This window comes from Catharus ustulatus, chromosome 2, assembly GCF_009819885.2.
Source record: "Catharus ustulatus isolate bCatUst1 chromosome 2, bCatUst1.pri.v2, whole genome shotgun sequence".
NCBI lineage: Eukaryota > Metazoa > Chordata > Aves > Passeriformes > Turdidae > Catharus > Catharus ustulatus.
Window position 1 is genome coordinate 123,827,478 of NC_046222.1, and position 18,911 is coordinate 123,846,388.

Below are 18,911 nucleotides of genomic sequence, written 5' to 3' on the forward strand. Positions count from 1 at the left end.
GGGTTTTGTGGGAGCCAGAGATGTGCAGGATTCAAGAGGAGTTGCAGTTAATGAGTTGCTCAGTGATGTTGTTAGGTACAGTGCAGTAGTTCCTCTTGCTGTGGGGTATCACTGGCTGGTGTTGGGGTGTGCTGCGTCCTCCATCCACGTGTTGTTTGCATTTAGTTACTCAAGCTGCATCTTTGCTGATCAATCTGTGCTCTGTCAGGGAGCAGAACTGAGGAATTCAGGCAATTCTCACCTTCCAGGCACAAGGAATGAGTTAAGCTGGTGGCAGGTACTTCGGTTGGGACACCCTCCAAGCTGGGAGCTCAGATCTGAGGCTTAGGTGGAAATGTCCATAAAAGTTGGTGTCAGCTGAACATGAAAGTCTGGAATTATAATATCCTAAAAATAGAAACATTTTTTTACCAGGATTCACTAACTTACTTTTCCATTTCATATAGCCAAGCAGTGCAGAGAGCCAGGGAACACAGGTTTGAGTCACTGGCCAGGTGGGAATCTTCTGGGATCTTGTTATTGTTAATGCAGAATGTGCATGATGAAATCTGGTTTTAAAAATTCTGAACAACTGAGATTGTAACAAAACGCTGCCTTTGATGAAGACTGTCCTTGTTCCTGGCAGAGGGAACTGCAAAGCACAGGGATGTGTTGGTGAGGAAGGAGCTTTTCCAGTGGGAGGCTTGGGAAGGAGATCAGCAGGGCTGTGAGGGGAGGCTCTCCCTGTCTGCAGCACCTGCAATGGGTTCTCTGGAAAGGGAGCAGCTCTTTCCCAAACCTCCTCCCTGGGGCTGCTCACAAGGGTGAAGTGGAAAGGGCCAGGTGTGTTATCCTGTCCTCCTGCTTCACTCTGGGATCTGTTTTAAAGCAACTTTAAACCAAAAGAACAGCCAAAAAACCAACCACTAACCCAAGAAAATGCTTCATGGGGAGAGCACGGGAGGAGAGTGTGGTCTGTGCTTGTGGACCCGACTGCTGTGAGGAGCAGAGCAGTGCTGGAGCATTTTGTTGGATCTGGGCATCAGTGAGGCAGCAGCACAGCTCTCCTGCCCTGCCCAGAGCTGGGAATGTGCTGTGCAGGCTCTGGGGCTGGGAACAGGAGGAGTTGGTGGGTGAGGAGGTGAGGACAAAGTCCTCTCCCTGCCCTGGCACTCCTCAGCTGCTCTCCTGCTCTGCCAGCTTCATCCTCTGTGCCAGCCCAGAGCTGCTCAGGAGTGGTGGGGCTGGGAAAGCCTCACACAGCTTCATGTGGGGTCCTGCTGTGGCTGCAGGAGGATTACACAGGAAGAAGCAGGGATGTGGTTCTGAATCCATGTTATCTTTCTCAGGGACAGGAATGCAAACCACCCATGAAATGCAAAGTACTGGCTGTGTGTTATTTGGGACACCTGAAATTGTGTGACAATTATCAGTTACTGAGTGTAACACCAAGGAGTCAGGCTTGTGCTCCCTTTTTGGCCTCAAAATTGCATCTTAACATTAAAAAAAAAAAGAACAACCTGGTATTCTTCACTCAGGGCAGGAGTTGGACTTTGATCCTTATGGGTCATTTCCAGCTCAGATGTTCTGTGCTTCTGTGGCTTTTATCTGCAGACAGGGCTGTGGAGCTGCTTGGGGGATGTTGTGTCTGTGAATTAATGCACATTTCTGGCTGAGGCTGTTTGCTGAAGGCATTTCCCTGGGGAATTTGCCATGGGAGGAGCTGTGACCATCCAGCACAGACTGAGCCCATCTGGCTCTCAGAAAGAAGGAATCAGAGCAAGCACAGCCACTGGGTGTGACAGAGGTCACCACAACACCAGGGAGGTGCAACAGGAGGCTGACTCAGAGGGCAGGGAGGGACTTGGGGAATTTGCTGAGCTCTGTCTTCACTTTGCATTTTGTGGATTTCACCTTTTCTTGTCCTTTCCCAATGACTGGAGAGGTAATGTGCACTCAAACCAGACTTGCCATCTCAAGGTGGGAATTAGGTACTGTGGAACACTGGGTTTTAAACTAAGACTTATGTTTCTAATTCCTGGACTAATTCTGGTGTTTATGTGCAGGGGCCTGAGCAGGGTCCATAAAAGAGTGATGTGGTGTTCAAGGAGAAAAAATTTATGAACAATCTCACCTTTCCTTTTGAAAAAGTGGCTTCTGTTTCAGTTTGTCACCATCAGTGTAATCAGTTCACAAATGTGACTCATCTTTTCTGAAGGTTGCTTCTATTTTTATTCCCTTTTTCCTTCCAAACACACTGTGCTGCTGAAGAAACGTCAGAGCAAGTGGTCAAATATTTTTTTGTTTTTCCAAGCAAATTCTGTTGAGGTCTATTTACTCCCCTTTCCCAGACTCACCACTTGGTTCTGGATTTATCAGCTCAATTCTGGAGCCTGAACTTGCTCCCCAAACCCGGGGTTGTGCTCAGGGGTGGCCCTGGGGAGCTGCTGGGTCACTCACTTGTGCTGATCCCTGGGGTGCAGAAAGTTCTGGAAAGTGCAAGCCTCCCTTCCATTCTTGCAGGCACAGCAGAGCAGAGCTCCTCTCAGGGTGGAAGTTAAGCTGAGCTTTGTGGCTGCCCCTTGCAGGACTGCTGAGCTCCCCTCAGCCAGGTGTTCCTGCTGGAACAAGGAGCTTTCCTTGGCACCTGGCAAAGCAGAGCAGCTCTGTGCTCACTAGGGGCTGCATCTTGGGCAGGAATTGTTCCCTGGCAGGGTGGGCAGGGCTGGCACAGGGTGCCCAGAGCAGCTGTGGCTGCCCCTGGATCCCTGGAATGTTCAGTTCCAGGTTGGACACTGGGGCTGGAGCAGCCTGGGACAGTGGGAGGTGTCCCTGACATGGCAGGGGTGGCACTGGATGATTTTAAGGTCCCTCCTGACCAAACCAGTGTGGGATTCCCTGATTCCCCAGCAGGTGAGTTCTGTTGGACTGCTCCCCCCAGTGCTCTGGCTGCTGTTTTTCCCAGCCTTTCCTTTTTCCCTGCTCTGATGCAGAAGCTGTGAGCAGCCCCTGCAGGGCTTGTGAGGCATCTGCTGGGCTTCTTCAGCAAGGGATTCCTGCTCCTGTCTGTGGGAAGGATTGGAGCTGCTGCTCAAAGGACCAGAGCATCTTCCAGTTCAGCAGCCAGCCCAAATTCCCTTCCTCAGGGTCCCTGCACGGTGCCCCAGGGAGAAGATGTTGATCAGAGCTCCAGGAGTGCTCCCAGGGATGCCCAGGCTGGGATTGTTGGGCTGTGCAGGGCCAGGAGCTGCACTTGGATGGTCCTTGTGGGTCCCTTCCCACTCAGGAGGTGCTGGGATTTAAAGGGAAATTCTGTTCCCTGGCACAAGCTTTTCCAAGGTGTGCTTGTTCCTGGAACTTGAACCTGTTGGAGTTCAGCCTTTAGTTCCAACCTTGTGCTGTACCTGAGCTGCCCCCTCTGCCTTCAAGGCTTTGTTGTCTTTACTTCCTAAATTGTTGCTCCAAAGAGTCAGCCTGAAGAATCAACAAAAAACTTAATTAGAGCTGCTCTAAACCCTCTGAAGGAATCAGGTTTTACCTTCTCTTCAAAGCAAGTGCTGGCACAAGAATGTGGCTCTTCAGTGTCTCCATGTGTTGGTGGAGTGCAAGTGAAATTTCATGGAATTCAGAGGTCAAAATATAAGGAAAAAGGGATCAAATTGTCCTGCAGGCTCCCTCAAATTAAAATCAGTGAGCAAAAGAGAAATGATTTAGTGAATAACGAGAGAGTTCTGACAGCAGGAACCAAGTGCTCAGAAACCTGGGGGTTCTTTATTCCATCCCCTTGAATTTGTATCTGCCAAGGTCCAGAGCTGCTCAGGAGTTTTTGGGAGACTCACACTTGGATGCTTTTTAAATGAGAATTGTGGCTCTTGCTTCCCTGCATTTGTGACCATTCCTGTGACTTGTGTGGTTTTCAATGAATTCCAAACCCAGCACCAGTTACACCTCCCTCATTAAACCATGGGCTGAGGGAAGTTGTCTGTTATAAACTACAAAAAATACAATGTACAGGTGGCACTAGAGGTTTACCAGAATCAAAATGCAAGAACCTTTTCCCTGCTGGGGACCTTGGCTTCCTCAGTGACCTGAATCCAAGTGGGCTTCTCCTGGCTCCTTTCCCACTGGTGCCAGAATTCCTTCCTCTGGCCTTTCAGTGGGATGCACGAGTATTTGTGTCTTCTGGAATTAAATTATTATTAATAATAATAATCATTATTAATAATAATAATCAAAGTGTGAGTCATTGCTGTCCTGGTTCTGTTGGTCACATTGAAGAGCCAGCACAGAATTCCTGCTGCAGTTCTCCCCCAGGATCCTGAATTCCCCCATGGGAGGGGTGCTTTAACAAGCTGCCCTTTGGAACTTAGACATTCCCATTTCCAGTTTCTGGAGTTAGTTCAGGCTCTGGTAATTCCTCTGTAGGAGCTCAGGGTTTTTGCCCAGGACCAGGATGTTTTGGTTCTGTTGTGTCCTTGCTGCAGCCCTGAGGCAGGACACGTGCAGGTGTTTGGGAAAGCCGCAGTGACCTCAGCAGGAGCTTGCGCTGTGTCCTTTGTGAACTGAACACACCCCGTGGTGCTGGAACAGCCAGGGAGCCCCAGCCCAGCCCTGCCTGCCTCCCTGTCCTGGGGGTGTCCCTGGAGAGCAGGGCAGGAGGGACTGGCAAGGGCTGTGGATGTTGTGCCCCAGGGGCTGGCTCTGCACCAGCCCCAGCTCTGCTCCTGCAGCCGCGTGGATCCCTGTGGATCCACTCAGGGATTTCCTGGCATGGGCAGAGCTTGGGAGCATTCCTGGCACAGCCTCCAGCCAGGCTTTCCTGCCACACCTCCTGGCAGCCTCCAGCGTGGGGCTGGGCACAGTGGTGTGCTGGAAACCCCTGCAAAACACACGGTCTGCCAAAGGAGACCTGGCAGCAGAACCCAGGGATGCACCTGGGCAGCCAGGGCTGTGTCCAGAATGCAGGAGCTGCCAGTCCCAGGCTGTGCTGGCAGTCCCAGGCTGTGCTGACCAGCCCCAGGCTGTGCTGCCAGGGATGCCCAGGCTGTGCTGACCAGTCCCAGGCTGAGCCCAGCAGCCCCAGACTGTGCTGACCAGCCCCAGGCTGTGATGCCAGGGATGCCCAGGCTGTGCTGACCAGCCCCAGGCTGTGCTGACCAGCCCCAGGCCATGCTGACCAGCCCCAGGCTGTGCTGCCAGGGATGCCCAGGCTGTGCTGACCAGCCCCAGGCTGTGCTGACCAGCCCCAGGCTGTGCTGACCAGCCCCAGGCTGAGCCCAGCAGCCCCAGGCTGAGCTGCCAGGGATGCCCAGGCTGAGCCCAGCAGCCCCAGGCTGTGCTGGCAGCCCCAGGCTGTGCTGAGCCCAGCAGCTGCCAGGGATGCCCAGGCCGGGATTTTGGGCTGTCTGTGCAGGGCCAGCATTCGGAACCCGTGGTGCTGATGAGTCCCTTCCAGCTCAGGACATTCCATGATTGTGTGAACTCTGGGAAACTCCTGCTCTTGCAAGCCCAGCTCCAAAGGAAGCAGAGCCCCGAGGGGTGTGTGTGGAAGTGCCTGGGCAGTGAGCAAACCCTGCCCAGCCCCGCAGGGTCCGACGGCCGCTCCGTGCCCGGCTCCCAGCTCGTGTCCGGGAAGGCAAGCAAGGTTCTGCTGTGATGGAAATGCTTGACTTGCTTCTGGGGTCAGCGGGGGGGCACGAGAGATGATAGTTCACAGAATAACCTGTGAACTTTCACCCCTCTATATGGAAACTTGTTTCAGGGTCAAATCCTTGTAGCCGCCTTCTTGCCACGGTCAGTGCCAGCCCTACTATTCACAACACTGCGGCCAGCGAGGCCTAGGTACGTAACATTTAAGGAGTTTTTACAGTTCTTTACATCAAAGCAGATGTTTAAACTTTCTGTTGATAAGCTTTCACCGTTTAACAACTTTTGTTAATGCTCATTTGAAAGAATGTGACGACTGCTGCTGCTAAACTGGGGGGCCAAGCGCCTTTTTCCATTAAAATAAAGAGAGGGGAAAAGCAAAACCTGTTTGTTCCATGTGGAATTTCAGAGTAGAACTTGAATGTGCAACTGCTGTGTAATGAATCAGGTGGGGAGAGGTTTTTTTTTTAGATTTAAACACGCCTAAACAGCCTGTGAATGTCATGACTAAATGTGCTTGTGTTCTGTTGGACGAGGAGGTGCCCCTGGCACAGCTGTGCCGGGATCAGTTCCCACTTCCCGAGCTGAGGAGATCTCTGGGATCAGAGCAGAGAGCTTAGAACCGGATGGTTGTCGCTTGATTAAACACATCTGTCTGCAGAGGGTCACTCACTGCCACTTTGGGATCACCTTAGACTTTTCCTAAGTTGTTCTTTTTTGCCAAACATTGATTTGTGTCTCGTGTGTCCGCGTGAATTCCGGGTTCCACGCACTGGTTTGGGCTAAAAATCCACAGAGCTCAGGTGGATTTTTTTTCTTTTCTTTTTTTTCTTTTTTTTTTCTTTTTTTTCTTTTTTTTTTTTTAATTGAGTCTGTGAAAAATTGTTAGAAACATTTTTTTTTTTGGAAGCTCCCACTTCTTATTTAAAATCCCAGAACTAACTTCAGGCCTTGTTTTACTTCTCTTTTTCTGGATAGGATCAGTTCTTAAGAGCAGCCCCTGTCACTGGAGGAATGGGAGCTCAGCTGATGAGGAAAATGGGCTGGAGAGAAGGAGAAGGGCTTGGCAAGAACAAGGAAGGCAGCGTTGAGCCCATCATGGTGGATTTTAAGACGGATCGCAAAGGTGAGTCCTGCCCCAGAAATGCTCGTGGCTCCCCAGCTCTCAGGGCTGCCTGCAGTGCCACAGGCCCTGGGAGACACCAGGTGTTTTCTGTTAGTGGCACATGAGAACAGATTCAGGTTTGCCAATGCCTGGGGTCAGTCCAGAGCTTTGTCCTGGTGGAGAAGCTGTTCTGGAGCAGGAGCAGGGATAGAAATGGAACAGTGGGGTCAGTTTGACAGGACAGAGCTGAGAGCCCCACAGCTGAGCTTTGTGAGTGACTTTGGGCCTTCCCTCTGGATTCCAGTCCTTTTTTGTCCCTGCTGTTCATCTCTGTCTGATCCTGCTGAAGGCATCTCTGCTCATCCTCAGGGCAGCTTCCAGGGGCAGCTTTAGCCTCCCCTTGACACGGAAACCTCCCTGTTCTCCATGGCTGCAGGGCAGAGCTCCCTTGGGCAGCACAACCATCCAGGCAGTGCTGCTGCTCCTTCAGCTTGGCCACTGGGCTTTGTGTGCTGGGTGCTGGAGATTTCCCATCTCTAACTCTCCCCAGGTTCTGACTGTTTAAATCCAAGATGCACAATTCAGCAGTCAGGATTTCTGATTTCATTGTTCTGCTGTGCATGGAACAAAACAACAGCTCCACACTGACTGTGGGACAGATTCCTGCTGCTCTAAAGATTCCCTCTGCTCCAGGAACCTTCAATCCCATCTCAAAGCAAAGGATGGAAATACTGAAAATGGGATGGGGCTGGAGCACCTGGGACAGTGGGAGGTGTCCCTGCCATGGCATGGGTGGGATTTGAGGTCCCTTCCCACCCAAACCATTCTGGGATTTTATGTTGGCTTTTGTCACTGCTCAGAACTGAGCCTGAAATGACCAAACTCCTCACATGTTTTTCTTTACAACCTTTCTGTGTAAAAAAAGAGATGAAACCCCAAAGGTGGTTGGTGACAGTGATGGGCAGGGACCCCTCCTGGCCTGTGGAGTCACCTGGAAGCAGGGGTGGCCCTCAAACAGCTGGGCTTTGCTTTGGCCTTCCTGCTTGGGAAATATTTATGCTCATGTGCAGCCTGACCTGATCATTCCCACAGAAGTTGTGCCAGTGTAGTGGTTTTGTTTATTAATTTGAATTTTTTTGTTGTTGAGGTAGGATTAGGAGGAAGGTAAAAACAGGTTTAATTGTAAGTGGTACAAAGAGAAAATTTAATATTAGAAACTATAAGAGGGAAAAAAAAAAGTTAGAATGAAACTTTAGACTACCTTTTTTTTTCCACATGCTCACAGGGGAGCAGGAAACACAATTATATATATGTCATATATATTTGGGACAAGGGATTATATATTCAGGGATTATATAATTGAGGACAAGTAGTTTTTCAGACATCCATGTTTTGGGTGATTAAATGGGTAAAAGGTACTTTTTATTTTTTTTAACTTCTGTGTAGAGGTTTAACACACACTGTTTGGCAGGAAGGCTGTTATTAACCCACCACCCAGGTTTGTTTTTTAAGGAGTTTATCAGACATTTTTCAGCCTATCCCCCACAATAAAATACAATAAAATACTCAGGAGGCTGCAGCTTGTTTGAAATTCCCAGCTGAGGTCCCTGAGACAGGAGGTGGCTCTGCAACAGGGAGAGAGTTTAATGACAGTATCTGATAAGGAGGGAAGGATTTTCTGTAAAGCAAAAGAAACCCAAATGCCACCCAAAAAAAGCTGAAGGAGCAGGAAGACACTGGAAGCAATTCAGTATCTCCCTGTCTTTATTCACCAAATCCACAACAGGAAAACCTGAGGTAAGAAACAAAGGAATATTGAAAGGTTGAAGCCTGAGAGTGGCAAAATCCATGCAGAGAATCTTGAGTTTCTCTCGTGGAATTTTAAATATTCCTGGCAATTCTTCAGTTTATTTTTTGCCTTGTAAGATTTTCAGAAGAGCAGTGTTGAGCTTTGGTGTGTCAGTGACTCCAGGGCAGCCTGAACTCCTGCACCCTTTGGGGCTGCTCCACGCTCTGCTGCTTTGTTTAGAGGATGGAGGTCACAGCTTGGGCTGCTGGACACTGAGAGCACAGGGGATCTGTGTCTGTGGTGTCATTCCTGGAGCAGGGACACAGGACATGTCTGGATAATGGCAGTGGCTGCTGTGCTCCCTGTGTTTGAGGCAGGCTGAAGGCAGGGCTGACTCTGGGCTGCACAGAACAGCACAATGCTTCAGAGAGGGCATGGAAAACCAGCTGTCCTTGTGTAAAACTGCTCAGAGTTCTCTCCTGCTGGCTGGTTCAGAGTGCTCCTGGAGCCTTGGGAAGAATGCTGAGTGAATGAGGAAGGTGCAGGCTGAGCTGGGCGGGCTCTGGTGTCCCCTCTGACGCCCGTGTTGTTCGCAGGGCTCGTGGCTGTGGGAGAGAAGGCCCAGAAGAGGTCTGGCCATTACGTGGTGATGAAGGATCTTTCAGGTGAGATTCTAGTCTAGAATAATTCAATTCCCAGAGGTGCTTGGGGGCTGACCTGGGCTGTCTGTGTGCCAGGGAAGCACCCGGTGTCTGCGCTGATGGAGATCTGCAACAAGAGGAGGTGGACGCCCCCCGAGTTCGTGCTGGTGGACGACAGTGGGCCTGATCACCGCAAACATTTCATCTTCAAGGTGGGTCTGGGCTGCCCCTTGCTGCTTGCCCTGTGCCAGGGATGCAATCCATGTTTCTGTTTGCTAGAAACACCTCCCGGGGCTGGCTGAGGATGGCGGAGCCGTCTCGGTGCTGGAATGTGCGAGTCCTGTTCCTGGAAAGGCCAAATCGGGTCCCTGGAGCACTTTGAGCTGGGAGCTGGGGACACTTGATCCAGGGCTGGGAGAGCTCAGAGCCCTGCCAGGGCCTGAAGGGGCTCCAGGAGAGCTGAGAGGGACTGGGGACAAGGGAGGGAGGGACAGCACACAGGGAATGGCTCCCAGTGGGGTTTGATGGGATATTGGGAATCAGGAATTGTTCCCTGGGAGGGGCTGGGATGGAATTTTCAGAGCAGCTGTGGCTGCCCCTGGATCCCTGGAATGTTCAGTTCCAGGTTGGAGCAGCCTGGGGCAGTGGGAGGTGTCCCTGCCATGGCTGGGTGGGTGGGATGAGCTTTAGGGTCCCTCCCAACCCAAACCACGCTGGGATCCCACGGACCATCCGTGCTGCCAGGCAGCCATGGGTTCTGTGTGTCCCCAAGGAGGAGTTACCCAGAGTGTCCCTGCAGCAGGCACAGCCCCTGCTAACCCCTGGTTCCCCTGTGCCAGGTGAGAGTCAATGGCAACGAGTACAGGCCCACCTTTGCCAGCCTTAACAAGAAGCACGCGAAAGCCACGGCGGCCACGGCGGCGCTGCAGGCCATGGGACTGGTACCAAAGGAGAGCATGGTCAATACCACCATGTTCAGGAGTGCCTCACACCGCTGAGCTGGGCTGCACTGGGACACTGGTTCTGCACAAGAAATGGTATTTACCCCTCTCATGTTGTAAATACATCGGCGATTCCCACCTTGTAAAAACTGTACAGACACCCACAGGTTTTTTTTTCTTTTGTACCATCCAAATGTATTTAAATCATACTTAGTTTTTGGTATGTTTATATTGTTTACATTAGTGATGTAATTATTTCTTAAACGACTAAATCAGACGACAGACTCTGGAGGCATCAGAAATCCAAACCCTTGGCTGAAGCTCCTGCAGTTCCTCTCCTGCTGGGACGTTGACCCTTTGTTACAGTTTTGTAGTGGCTGCAGAGTTCCCTGGGCTCGGGGAGGTGCTGGGGACACTCTGGGGCTGTGCTGGGCCCTGCCCTCGGTGCCAGCCAGGACAGCACCCAGCTCAGCTCCTGCTGCCCCAGCACTGGGGCCTGGGGCTGCTCTTCCCAACCAGTGAATCCACTGCCTGATGCTGATCGTACGGATTTGTGGTTCATGTGAATTTTAAACTCTTAACAAATCTACAACTGGAGTTGGGGGGAGGGAGGGGGTAGAATGACGCTTCAATTGTTGTACCCAACTTGGTCAATAAAGCAGCACAAGTTCATAATCTTCACCCCTGGTCAGTCAACAGTAATTCCAATGGATGCCAAGCCAGGAAACAGGAACTGAACTATGCCAAAATGCCTTCTGGAGAAACCCACGATCCAGCAGTGGCTTGGTGAGGGTTCTCAACAGCCACTGGCATGGCAGGAGCAGGTCTGGTTCTTTTTGGTTGCTTTGAACTTCTACAAAATAACTCCTTGGAATAAAATGTTTCCATAAGGATCCTCTGCCCTCGAGGAGCCTGAGCCAGAGTTTAGGCAGTTGGACAGCAGAGAGGTTATAAAAGCTTTTCCTGCTTTTTATTTTATTTTTAATTTAAGAAGCATTGTTCTTTGATCTGTGTGCACGTGGGATTGGATCTGATGGATCTGAGTTAGGAGGAGGCTGCCAGGAGTTCTGCACTTGGGTTGTTCAGGTGCTTGTCCCAGACAAGGTGAGGTGTGACCCTGAGCTGGGGCTGGGGAGAGAACAAACCCAGCCAGGCTGCTCAGGCCCCTGGTGAGGGACCCTTTGGCCATGGGGCTGAGGAATCCTGGAGCTGTGTGGATCCCATCAGTGTCACAGAACACGGAGTCTCCTTGCTCTGCAGGGACAAGGGTTGGTGCTTCCTGTGCAGCAGAGAATTGGGGTTGGTTTGGAGACACAAAAGCCCCTCTGAGTCTGTCCAAGCGCTCTGGAAATGCTTCAGTTGATCTTCATTTCATGGACGTTGTTGTCTCAATTAAACTTTTTTCCCTTTGGCATCTCGCCTTTGGTCTGTGACTGAATGTGTGGAGCTTGTGCTGGGAGCTGCCTGGGAGGTGTGGAATCCCCAGGAAATGTGGGAAGAGGCACTCTGGAGCTGCTGAGGATTCTGTGCAATCCATGCTCTCCATGGCAGCTCAGAATTCACAGCTGGACACAGATTTGGGAATGTACAACCCCCTGTACTTGTTCTGTTCCTTTTTCTGCATAAGGTAAAGACCTGAGTTCCCTCCCAGCAGCAGGGAAATCCAGTCCCACTAATGATTCCATTTTAAAAATAACTTAGGAAAGGTCTGGATTTCATGGCTTAAAGGTGGGAGTCACAGATCCTTCAGGAGCAGCCCTGCAGAGTTGGGAGCAGCTGGGATTTGCTCCTGGAGCTGACAGGTCACAGCAGTTCTGTAAAGCCAGGATTAATCAGCAGGAATTCCAGCAGGACTGCATCCCTGGGGCAGGACAAAAAGGATCTGGAGGCAGGGGAAACTTTTGCTGGCCCAGGCCCAGGGGCTGCTCTATGCCCAAGCATTCCCTCCATAGGATCCCAGAAGTTTTGGGCTGGAAAGGACCTTTAAGCTCATCTGGTTCCTATCCCCAAGGGGGTTCTAGTTATGAGTTCCTGCCCCAAGCAGGAGCAGAAATTCCATGCTTGGAACAGAAGGTGTGTGTGTGAGTGACACCAGGGGCAAACCAGACCAATAAAACCATGTTTTATTTTAAAAACACCTTCTACAATAAAAAATACAAGTCCAAGGCTTCCCCCTCCTTTGTTGCAAAGCCCTTGGCAGTGTTTGTGTGACACCCTCGTGTCCCTCCTGCCCTGCCCCAGGCTCAGCACCGGGCAGGGAGCCCCCAGCCCCACGGAGACACTGCTAGGCCTTCCAGGTGTAGCAGAAATCCTTCATTTCCAGCAGGCGGATGCAGGATTTCCCCAGCGTGGGACTCTGCCTCAGCTGCTCCAGAGTCCTGGGGTGGAGCCCGCAGGGAGGGAGGTCCTGCTGCTGCCCCTCCTGTGAAGGGCACACAGAATCCGTCAGGGCCTGCAGCTCCAGCAGCCACTGGGGGCTCCCCTGGCTCGTACATCCCCAACCCTCTGTTCTGGTAGTGTTAAACACTGAGTGCTGCAGCTTTAGAACCGGTTCCAGGAGTGAGGGGGGAGAGGAGAGGTGCAGAGTTTGTTACCAGAGTCTGCACTCACTCCCCTGCATCCTTCACACACCGTGCTGGCTGCAGGGGACAGCAGGAGAACTCTCCTTTACTTTACTTTTAACTTTTAGTTAGTTTTTCTAGCTAGCTGAAACAAAAAAGTTCCCTACACTGTGGGGTTTTTTTCCTTTTTCTTAAAATTGTTCAAACCTGCTCTAAACTAAAAACCCACCTGCAGCCCAGCAGGCCTGGCCTGGGCTGTGACATTTCCCAGTTCTGGAGGGACTGAGAACAAACAAACAAAGCCAAGCTACCACCCACAAAAAGGACTCTATAAATTTGTCATCTCATTTAGAGCAGCAAAAAGTTTTGCTGGTTAGCATTGTTCATTTTTGTGCTAAAAAGTACTTTGCCTGTTAAACAACCATTTTTTTCCACTTCTCTCCAAGAAAACATTTTCCCCAAACCAGTTAAAAAAAAAAACCTGCTTAAATTTGTTTCCTGAAGAAAGCCCATGTGTTTCATCCCGGATTGACCCTAAAGCAGATCCTGGCTGCCCAGCAGAGGGAACAGGGGGCTCAGGGCTGACCCCAGGGCTCAGGGGAGGGTCCTGCTGTGAACTCACCTGCGGCAGGGCCGCGTTGAAGGCGGCGCTGGGCTCGTGGGGGCTGAGCAGGGCGCGGAAGGAGCCGCGCTGGGCCGGGCCCAGCAGCAGCGTCAGGGCGTGCAGGGTGTGCGGCAGGACCGGCCCCAGCACCTCCAGGCTGAACACGTCCTCAAAGCCGCCCTGCACCCGGGCACGGCCACTCAGAGCCCGAGCCTGAGGGTGGAACAGAGCGTTAGAGCCGAGCACAGAGCGTTAGAGCCGAGCTCTGGCACTGCAGTGCTGGAAATGCAAACACTGCCCACTATTCCCATCTCCCTGTGCTTCTACTGGCCCTCTAACAACTCCTGAAATGCACTCCTGGACTGCAGGAATGCTGCAGGGATTGGGAAGTGCAGAACAGGATGAACTTCTCTGGTGGAACAGTAGATCATCCTGTTGTTAGTGGGAAGAAATTTGGGTTAGATATTCTGGGGGTGGGGAAGCCCTGGCACAGCTGTGGCTGCCCCTGGATCCCTGGCAGTGCCCAAGGCCAGGTTGGAGCAGCCTGGGACAGTGGGAAGTGTCCCTGCCATGGCTGGGGTGGCACTGGGATGATCCTGAAGGTCCCTCTCCATCCAAACCACTCCTTGCAGGAACAGCTGTGAGCTGTGGCTCAGGGGCTGGGACAGTCTGAGACCCCACAAGATGTGGGGACAATCTTAAGAGCCATTTTCCCTCTGGGCAGTTCTGCCCAGCCTCTTGTCTCTCAGGAGGTGAGGAATGAGAACACTGGGATGTGTTGGAGGGATTTAGGAACAGGCTGTGCCTGCACACCAAATCCTGACTCAGGCTTTAGCCACAAAAATCCTGCTGTGGTGCCTGAAGGAAAAGCCACCAAGTCTGATCCTCTGGGTAAGGAAATGGCTTCCCTCCCCTTCCTAGAGGTAGCGGTGTCCCCTCCCTCACCTTGAGTGTGTGCATGGTCCCACTCCAGTGTCCCCACCCTCACCTTGAGCGTGTGCATGGTCCCTCCCCTGAAGGCCACCGGGGCCAGCAGCGTTGGGGGCAGCCCCGCCTGCGGCCCCGCCACGGCCACCAGGCTGCGGCAGCTGATGAGGAAGTTGAGCAGTGTGAAGGTGTGGCTGCCCCTCACCAGCACCAGCGACTCGGGTCTGTGATCCACCTGCACCTCGTGCTTCTCCTTGCGCCTGCAGAGCCCAGTCAAGGCAAAACCACGCAGTGCTGGAAGCAGCCCTGTGCCAAAAAGCTGCAGCAGTGAACCCCCCACACCCATCTGACCAAAATCCCCAAACACCACTAAGGTTTGCACTCATCCAGATTTGTTCTTCAAGTATTAATCCTGGCTTCAAGTCCTAGAAATACTTGCAAAGTAACTTTAAAAAAGCAGTATCTCATAGTGTGCACGAACATGAGGATTCCTATTTGGAAAACAGCTCTCACAAACTTCTACAGAACTGAAATGTGTACCACAGCACTGGAACGGCTGCCTGCTGCTGGAAGATCAAAGCAAGGATACAGTTGGATGGAAATAGTATCTGGTTTCTTCACCTTGTCTTGGACTCCCATCTCCTCGAGCCAAGAGAAGCTTCCATCATCATCATCATCGCTGGGAGCTGGTTCCCTGCAGGCAGGAGCAGGGTCAGCAGGGCAGGGCTCTGAGGCAGGATTTCCAAATGGATTGTGGAGATGCCCTTGGATCCCAGCACTGCACACTGATACTCACCCCACATCCTCCCTGCTGCTGCCCCCTCCGAGCCCATCAGTGCTTTCTGTCTCCAAACTCTCCTCAGAGCTTTTCTGTTTCCTGGTTCTGCTTTCCTCCAGCAAAGGTAAGGAGAACTCTATGCCTGGGGTGGAGCAGAGGGAGAGGAATGAGGGATTTGTCTTTACAAATAAGCTGTGGGTCTGCTGGTGGATAAAAGAAACAATGGGATGGGTTCCACTGATTGATGAATGGATAAAGATCTTTGCCTTTACAAACAAACTGTGGGTTTGCTGATAAATGAAACTGGGTATTGAAAGAAGCAATGGGGTAAAACTATGACTTCTATAAGAATTAAAAAATGCAAAGGGAGGGTTGTACATTAGAGGGCAATCTCAGGTGTCAGTGTTTGGGAAGTCTGTGCCTCTCAAGTACCTCAGCAATGGGGACAGAGAGAGGGAAATGCAGATGGGAAATTGGGATAAAAAGGGAGGTGAGGCCTCCAAAAATCTGAGAGAGCCCAGGGGATGCCCCATGGCCTCTCCCTTTATTGGAATAAAGCAACAAGGATTCTCTGTGTCCTTTTGAACAGGAACCTCTGGTGTTTGTGGCTGAAGTGTGCTGACAAGAGCAGTGCTGAGGGCTCTCCCCTGCCCCTTACCCTCGCTCCTCATGGCCTCTCGCAGGCCGCGCGTGGTGGGGGCGATGGCGGCGGTGGGGACGGCGCTGCCCGCCAGCCCCGCGGCGCGGAACAGCACCGAGAACTGCGCCGCGCACACGTAGAAATAGGGACACAGCCGCGCCCGCAGCAGGTTGTACAGAGAGGTGAAGCTCACCGACCTGCCGGGGGGAAAAACAGCGCTGTCACTGCGGGCACTGCCCCAGGGATGCACTGCAGAGGGACTGGGGACAAGGGAGGGAGGGACAGCACACAGGGAATGGCTTCTGTAAGATTTGATGGGATATTGGGAGGAATTGTTCCCTGGGAGGGGCTGGGGTGGAATTGCCAGAGCAGCTGTGGCTGCCCCTGGATCCCTGGAATGTTCAGTTCCAGGTTGGACATTGGGGCTGGAGCAGCCTGGGACAGTGGGAGGTGTCCCTGCCATGATCCTTAAGGCCCCTCCCAACCCAGACCATCCCATGATTCTGCGATGAATTAAAACCCCCTTGCCTCACTCCCACCCAGCCCAGCAGTGATTTGCTGCACTCACCAGTCACTCATGAGCACTTGCTGCAATGCCTCGTCCTGTGCCCACGGACAGGCCTTCCCAGCCATCCTCCTGTCGGCGCCGAGGCGGGGGAACAGCGGCAGCCAGGGCAGCGAGGGGTGCAGCCAGTACACCAGGCTCTGCTGGAAGGCACAGCGCAGCTCCGAGCACAGCCGCGGCTCCTGCGGGCCCGACAGGGTGTCAGGGGTGTGGAAAAGCTGCCAGGAGCACAAGCTGCAGCTGCAGCCAGCACCCAGCTCTCACCTGCAGGCTCTGGGGCAGGGTGGTCTGTGCAGCTCTGCAGTGCTGAGCAAAGCCCTGCGCTTCCTCCTGCGCTTTCAGGTGCTCTGCCCAGGTGAAGGGGTGGGAGGACATGAAGAGAACTCGTGTTTTAATGCTCCAGTCTGCAGGGAATTCCTCTCGTGGTGAGGAGGGAGCTTGGGGTACAGCAAGAGGTGAATGAAGGTCCTGAGCAAACAAACACCATCAGTTAACTTGCAGAAAAATAAACCTGTTCACAGCACAGATTGTTATTTCATTATTTTACTCAGTACCAGATTCTAATAGAAACACTCCATTCTGTTGCCTATAAAACCACACAAAAGGGCTTGCACTCATGGCTCCTTCCAACAATATAAACTAGGAACAAATAAAAAGATAAATTATTAAACTGAAAAAGCCCTGAGCCTGATGTTTATGAAGACAAGCATTTCCATGTCAAAATGGTTATTTTATTTTATTTCATCCTTTCCTGATGACTGTAAGGTTACATGCTAAAAAATGCTCTGGCCACCTCCAAGACAGTTTTTTTTTTTTTATCCTTCTAATTTAGTTTGAACTTCAGTTCCTGTACCTAGAACAACATTAGAAAATATCTGTTGAAACTCTGTTTCAATTTCAAGGGCTGGTTTTCAGGAATTCTTGCTTTCGTATGTGCCTGATTCAGTGCTCCATTTCTGCAGCTGAAAACCAGACTGGAGGTCTCTCTGGTGAAGAACATCCTCATCTCAACTACATGTAAAACTAAGAAACGGTAAAATTATAGTCAACATGCTAATAATACTGAAAGAGAACAACCTCTGTCCATGGAACTACAACAGCAGTGAGGTGAGGCAGGAGGCTGGGTTTAAAAGGCTGACACCAGAACAGGAAACATCAGTGTAAGAAACTTCCTGGATTACTGACATTTTAGTACATTTCTTTATACAGAGATGGGCCACCAAATACCAAGTGAAACAGTCTCAGCTTTCTGAGAACTGGAATCTTGTCACAGTGCGTGCTGTTCCATACCTGGCTTAGGGAGAGGATGTCGGAACTTTCAGCAGCCTCTGCTCTGCTGGGAGCCTTCTCTTCACAGGCCGGCTCTAAAAACTGAATGAAAGAGCAACATAAGGCACAGCACAAAGGATGCACCGGGCTGATTTTTTAAAAACTGCCTGTGCAGTGACATTTCCAAGAGATCCTCGGCACTCCACACTGCAAACCCCGCTTGGGGCGAGCACAAGATCTGCACCCAGTGCTGAGCAACAGCTCGAGCCCAGCAGGGCCTTGGAGGAGCGGGGTGAGCCCGGGGCTACAATGAAAAGGGGCTCAGGGCCATGGCTGAGGGTGACAGTGACAGCTGAGGGATTGGGGCAATGGCTCAGGGTGACAGTGACAGATGAGGGATTGGGGCAATGGCTCAGAGCTGAGAGCCCAGGGCAATGGCTCAGGGCAATGGCTCAGGGCTGAGAGCTCAGGGCTGAGAGCTCAGGGCTGAGAGCTCAGGGCAATGGCTCATGGCTGAGAGCTCAGGGCAATGGCTCGGGGCTGAGGGCTCAGGGCAATGGCTCAGGGCTGAGAGCTCAGGGCAATGGCTCAGAGCTGAGAGCTCAGGGCAATGGCTCAGAGCTGAGAGCTCAGGGCAATGGCTCAGAGCTGAGAGCTCAGGGCAATGGCTCGGGGCTGAGAGCTCAGGGCAATGGCTCAGGGCAATGGCTCAGCGCTGAGAGCTCAGGGCAATGGCTCAGGGCTGAGAGCTCAGGGCAATGGCTCAGAGCTGAGAGCTCAGGGCAATGGCTCAGTGCTGAGAGCTCAGGGCAGTGGCTCAGCGCTGAGAGCTCAGGGCAATGGCTCAGGGCTGAGAGCTCAGGGCAATGGCTCAGGGCAATGGCTCAGTGCTGAGAGCTCAGGGCTGAGAGCTCAGCGTTCGCTGCCGGGGCTCGGACCAACCTGCCAGAAGGGCGCTGCCGATGGGTCCCCGCCCGCGGGGGCCGCTGCCGGAGGCTGAGGGGCGGTCGCCGCCCGCTGCGGAGCATTGTCCAGGCTGGAGAAGGGGTTGCGCCGGCGGGCGGCCGCGGATGGGCCCCGCGGGGCCGGGGCAGCGGCGGCTTCTGCGGCGGCGGCGGGGTCGCTCCTCCGCCCAGGACGTTTGCGCTTCAGCCGCAGCAGCGCCGGCGGCTTCTTGAAGCCGGGCGAGTGTTCGGGCTGGGCAGGGGCAGCCATGGCCGAGCGGGGCCGGGAGGAGCCGCGCTCCCGTCTTGGCGCCAAAGGGCGGCGGCTCCGCCCCGGGGCGGCGCTGAGGGAGCGGCGCCGCCATCGCTGCCGCCCTCAGGGGCTCTGAGGGGAGCGCGGCTCCGCCAGCCCCGCTCCGCCCGCACGGGCAGCACCGACATGGAGCACAAACACACACGGCGCTCTAATGGTGTCCGTGCCCTTCCAAATGCGCTCACACAGCGGCCACAAGGGCTGGGCTC

At 52.7% G+C, this 18,911-nt stretch overlaps 2 protein-coding genes across 4 annotated transcripts in view; one reads left to right on the plus strand and one right to left on the minus strand.

The window, feature by feature from the left end:
• Window positions 1-11,519, plus strand: part of SON (SON DNA and RNA binding protein) — a 36,426-nt gene extending 24,907 nt beyond the window's left edge. For 2 of the 3 annotated variants that reach the window (XM_033053170.2, XM_033053169.2), the window contains exons 9-12: window positions 6,604-6,751; window positions 9,116-9,184; window positions 9,257-9,372; window positions 10,000-11,519. In XM_033053170.2, the coding sequence (XP_032909061.1) occupies window positions 6,604-6,751; window positions 9,116-9,184; window positions 9,257-9,372; window positions 10,000-10,158 (492 nt within the window). In that variant the 3' untranslated portion in view covers window positions 10,159-11,519. Of the gene's footprint in view, window positions 1-5,740; window positions 5,821-6,603; window positions 6,752-9,115; window positions 9,185-9,256; window positions 9,373-9,999 lie in introns of those variants that run through there. The other variant, XM_033053171.2, reaches the window with a different exon arrangement.
• A 679-nt stretch (window positions 11,520-12,198) lies between these two features.
• On the minus strand, window positions 12,199-18,660 carry DONSON (DNA replication fork stabilization factor DONSON). Its single transcript, XM_033053172.1, has 10 exons — window positions 18,388-18,660; window positions 17,467-17,547; window positions 16,441-16,644; window positions 16,180-16,358; window positions 15,630-15,808; window positions 14,990-15,113; window positions 14,783-14,887; window positions 14,255-14,453; window positions 13,285-13,479; window positions 12,199-12,523 (listed from the first exon to the last, which is right to left on the minus strand). The coding sequence occupies exons 1-10, from the start codon at window positions 18,658-18,660 to the stop codon at window positions 12,386-12,388; spliced, it is 1,677 nt and encodes a 558-aa protein (XP_032909063.1). The 3' UTR covers window positions 12,199-12,385.
• Between the last annotated feature and the right edge of the window lie 251 nt (window positions 18,661-18,911).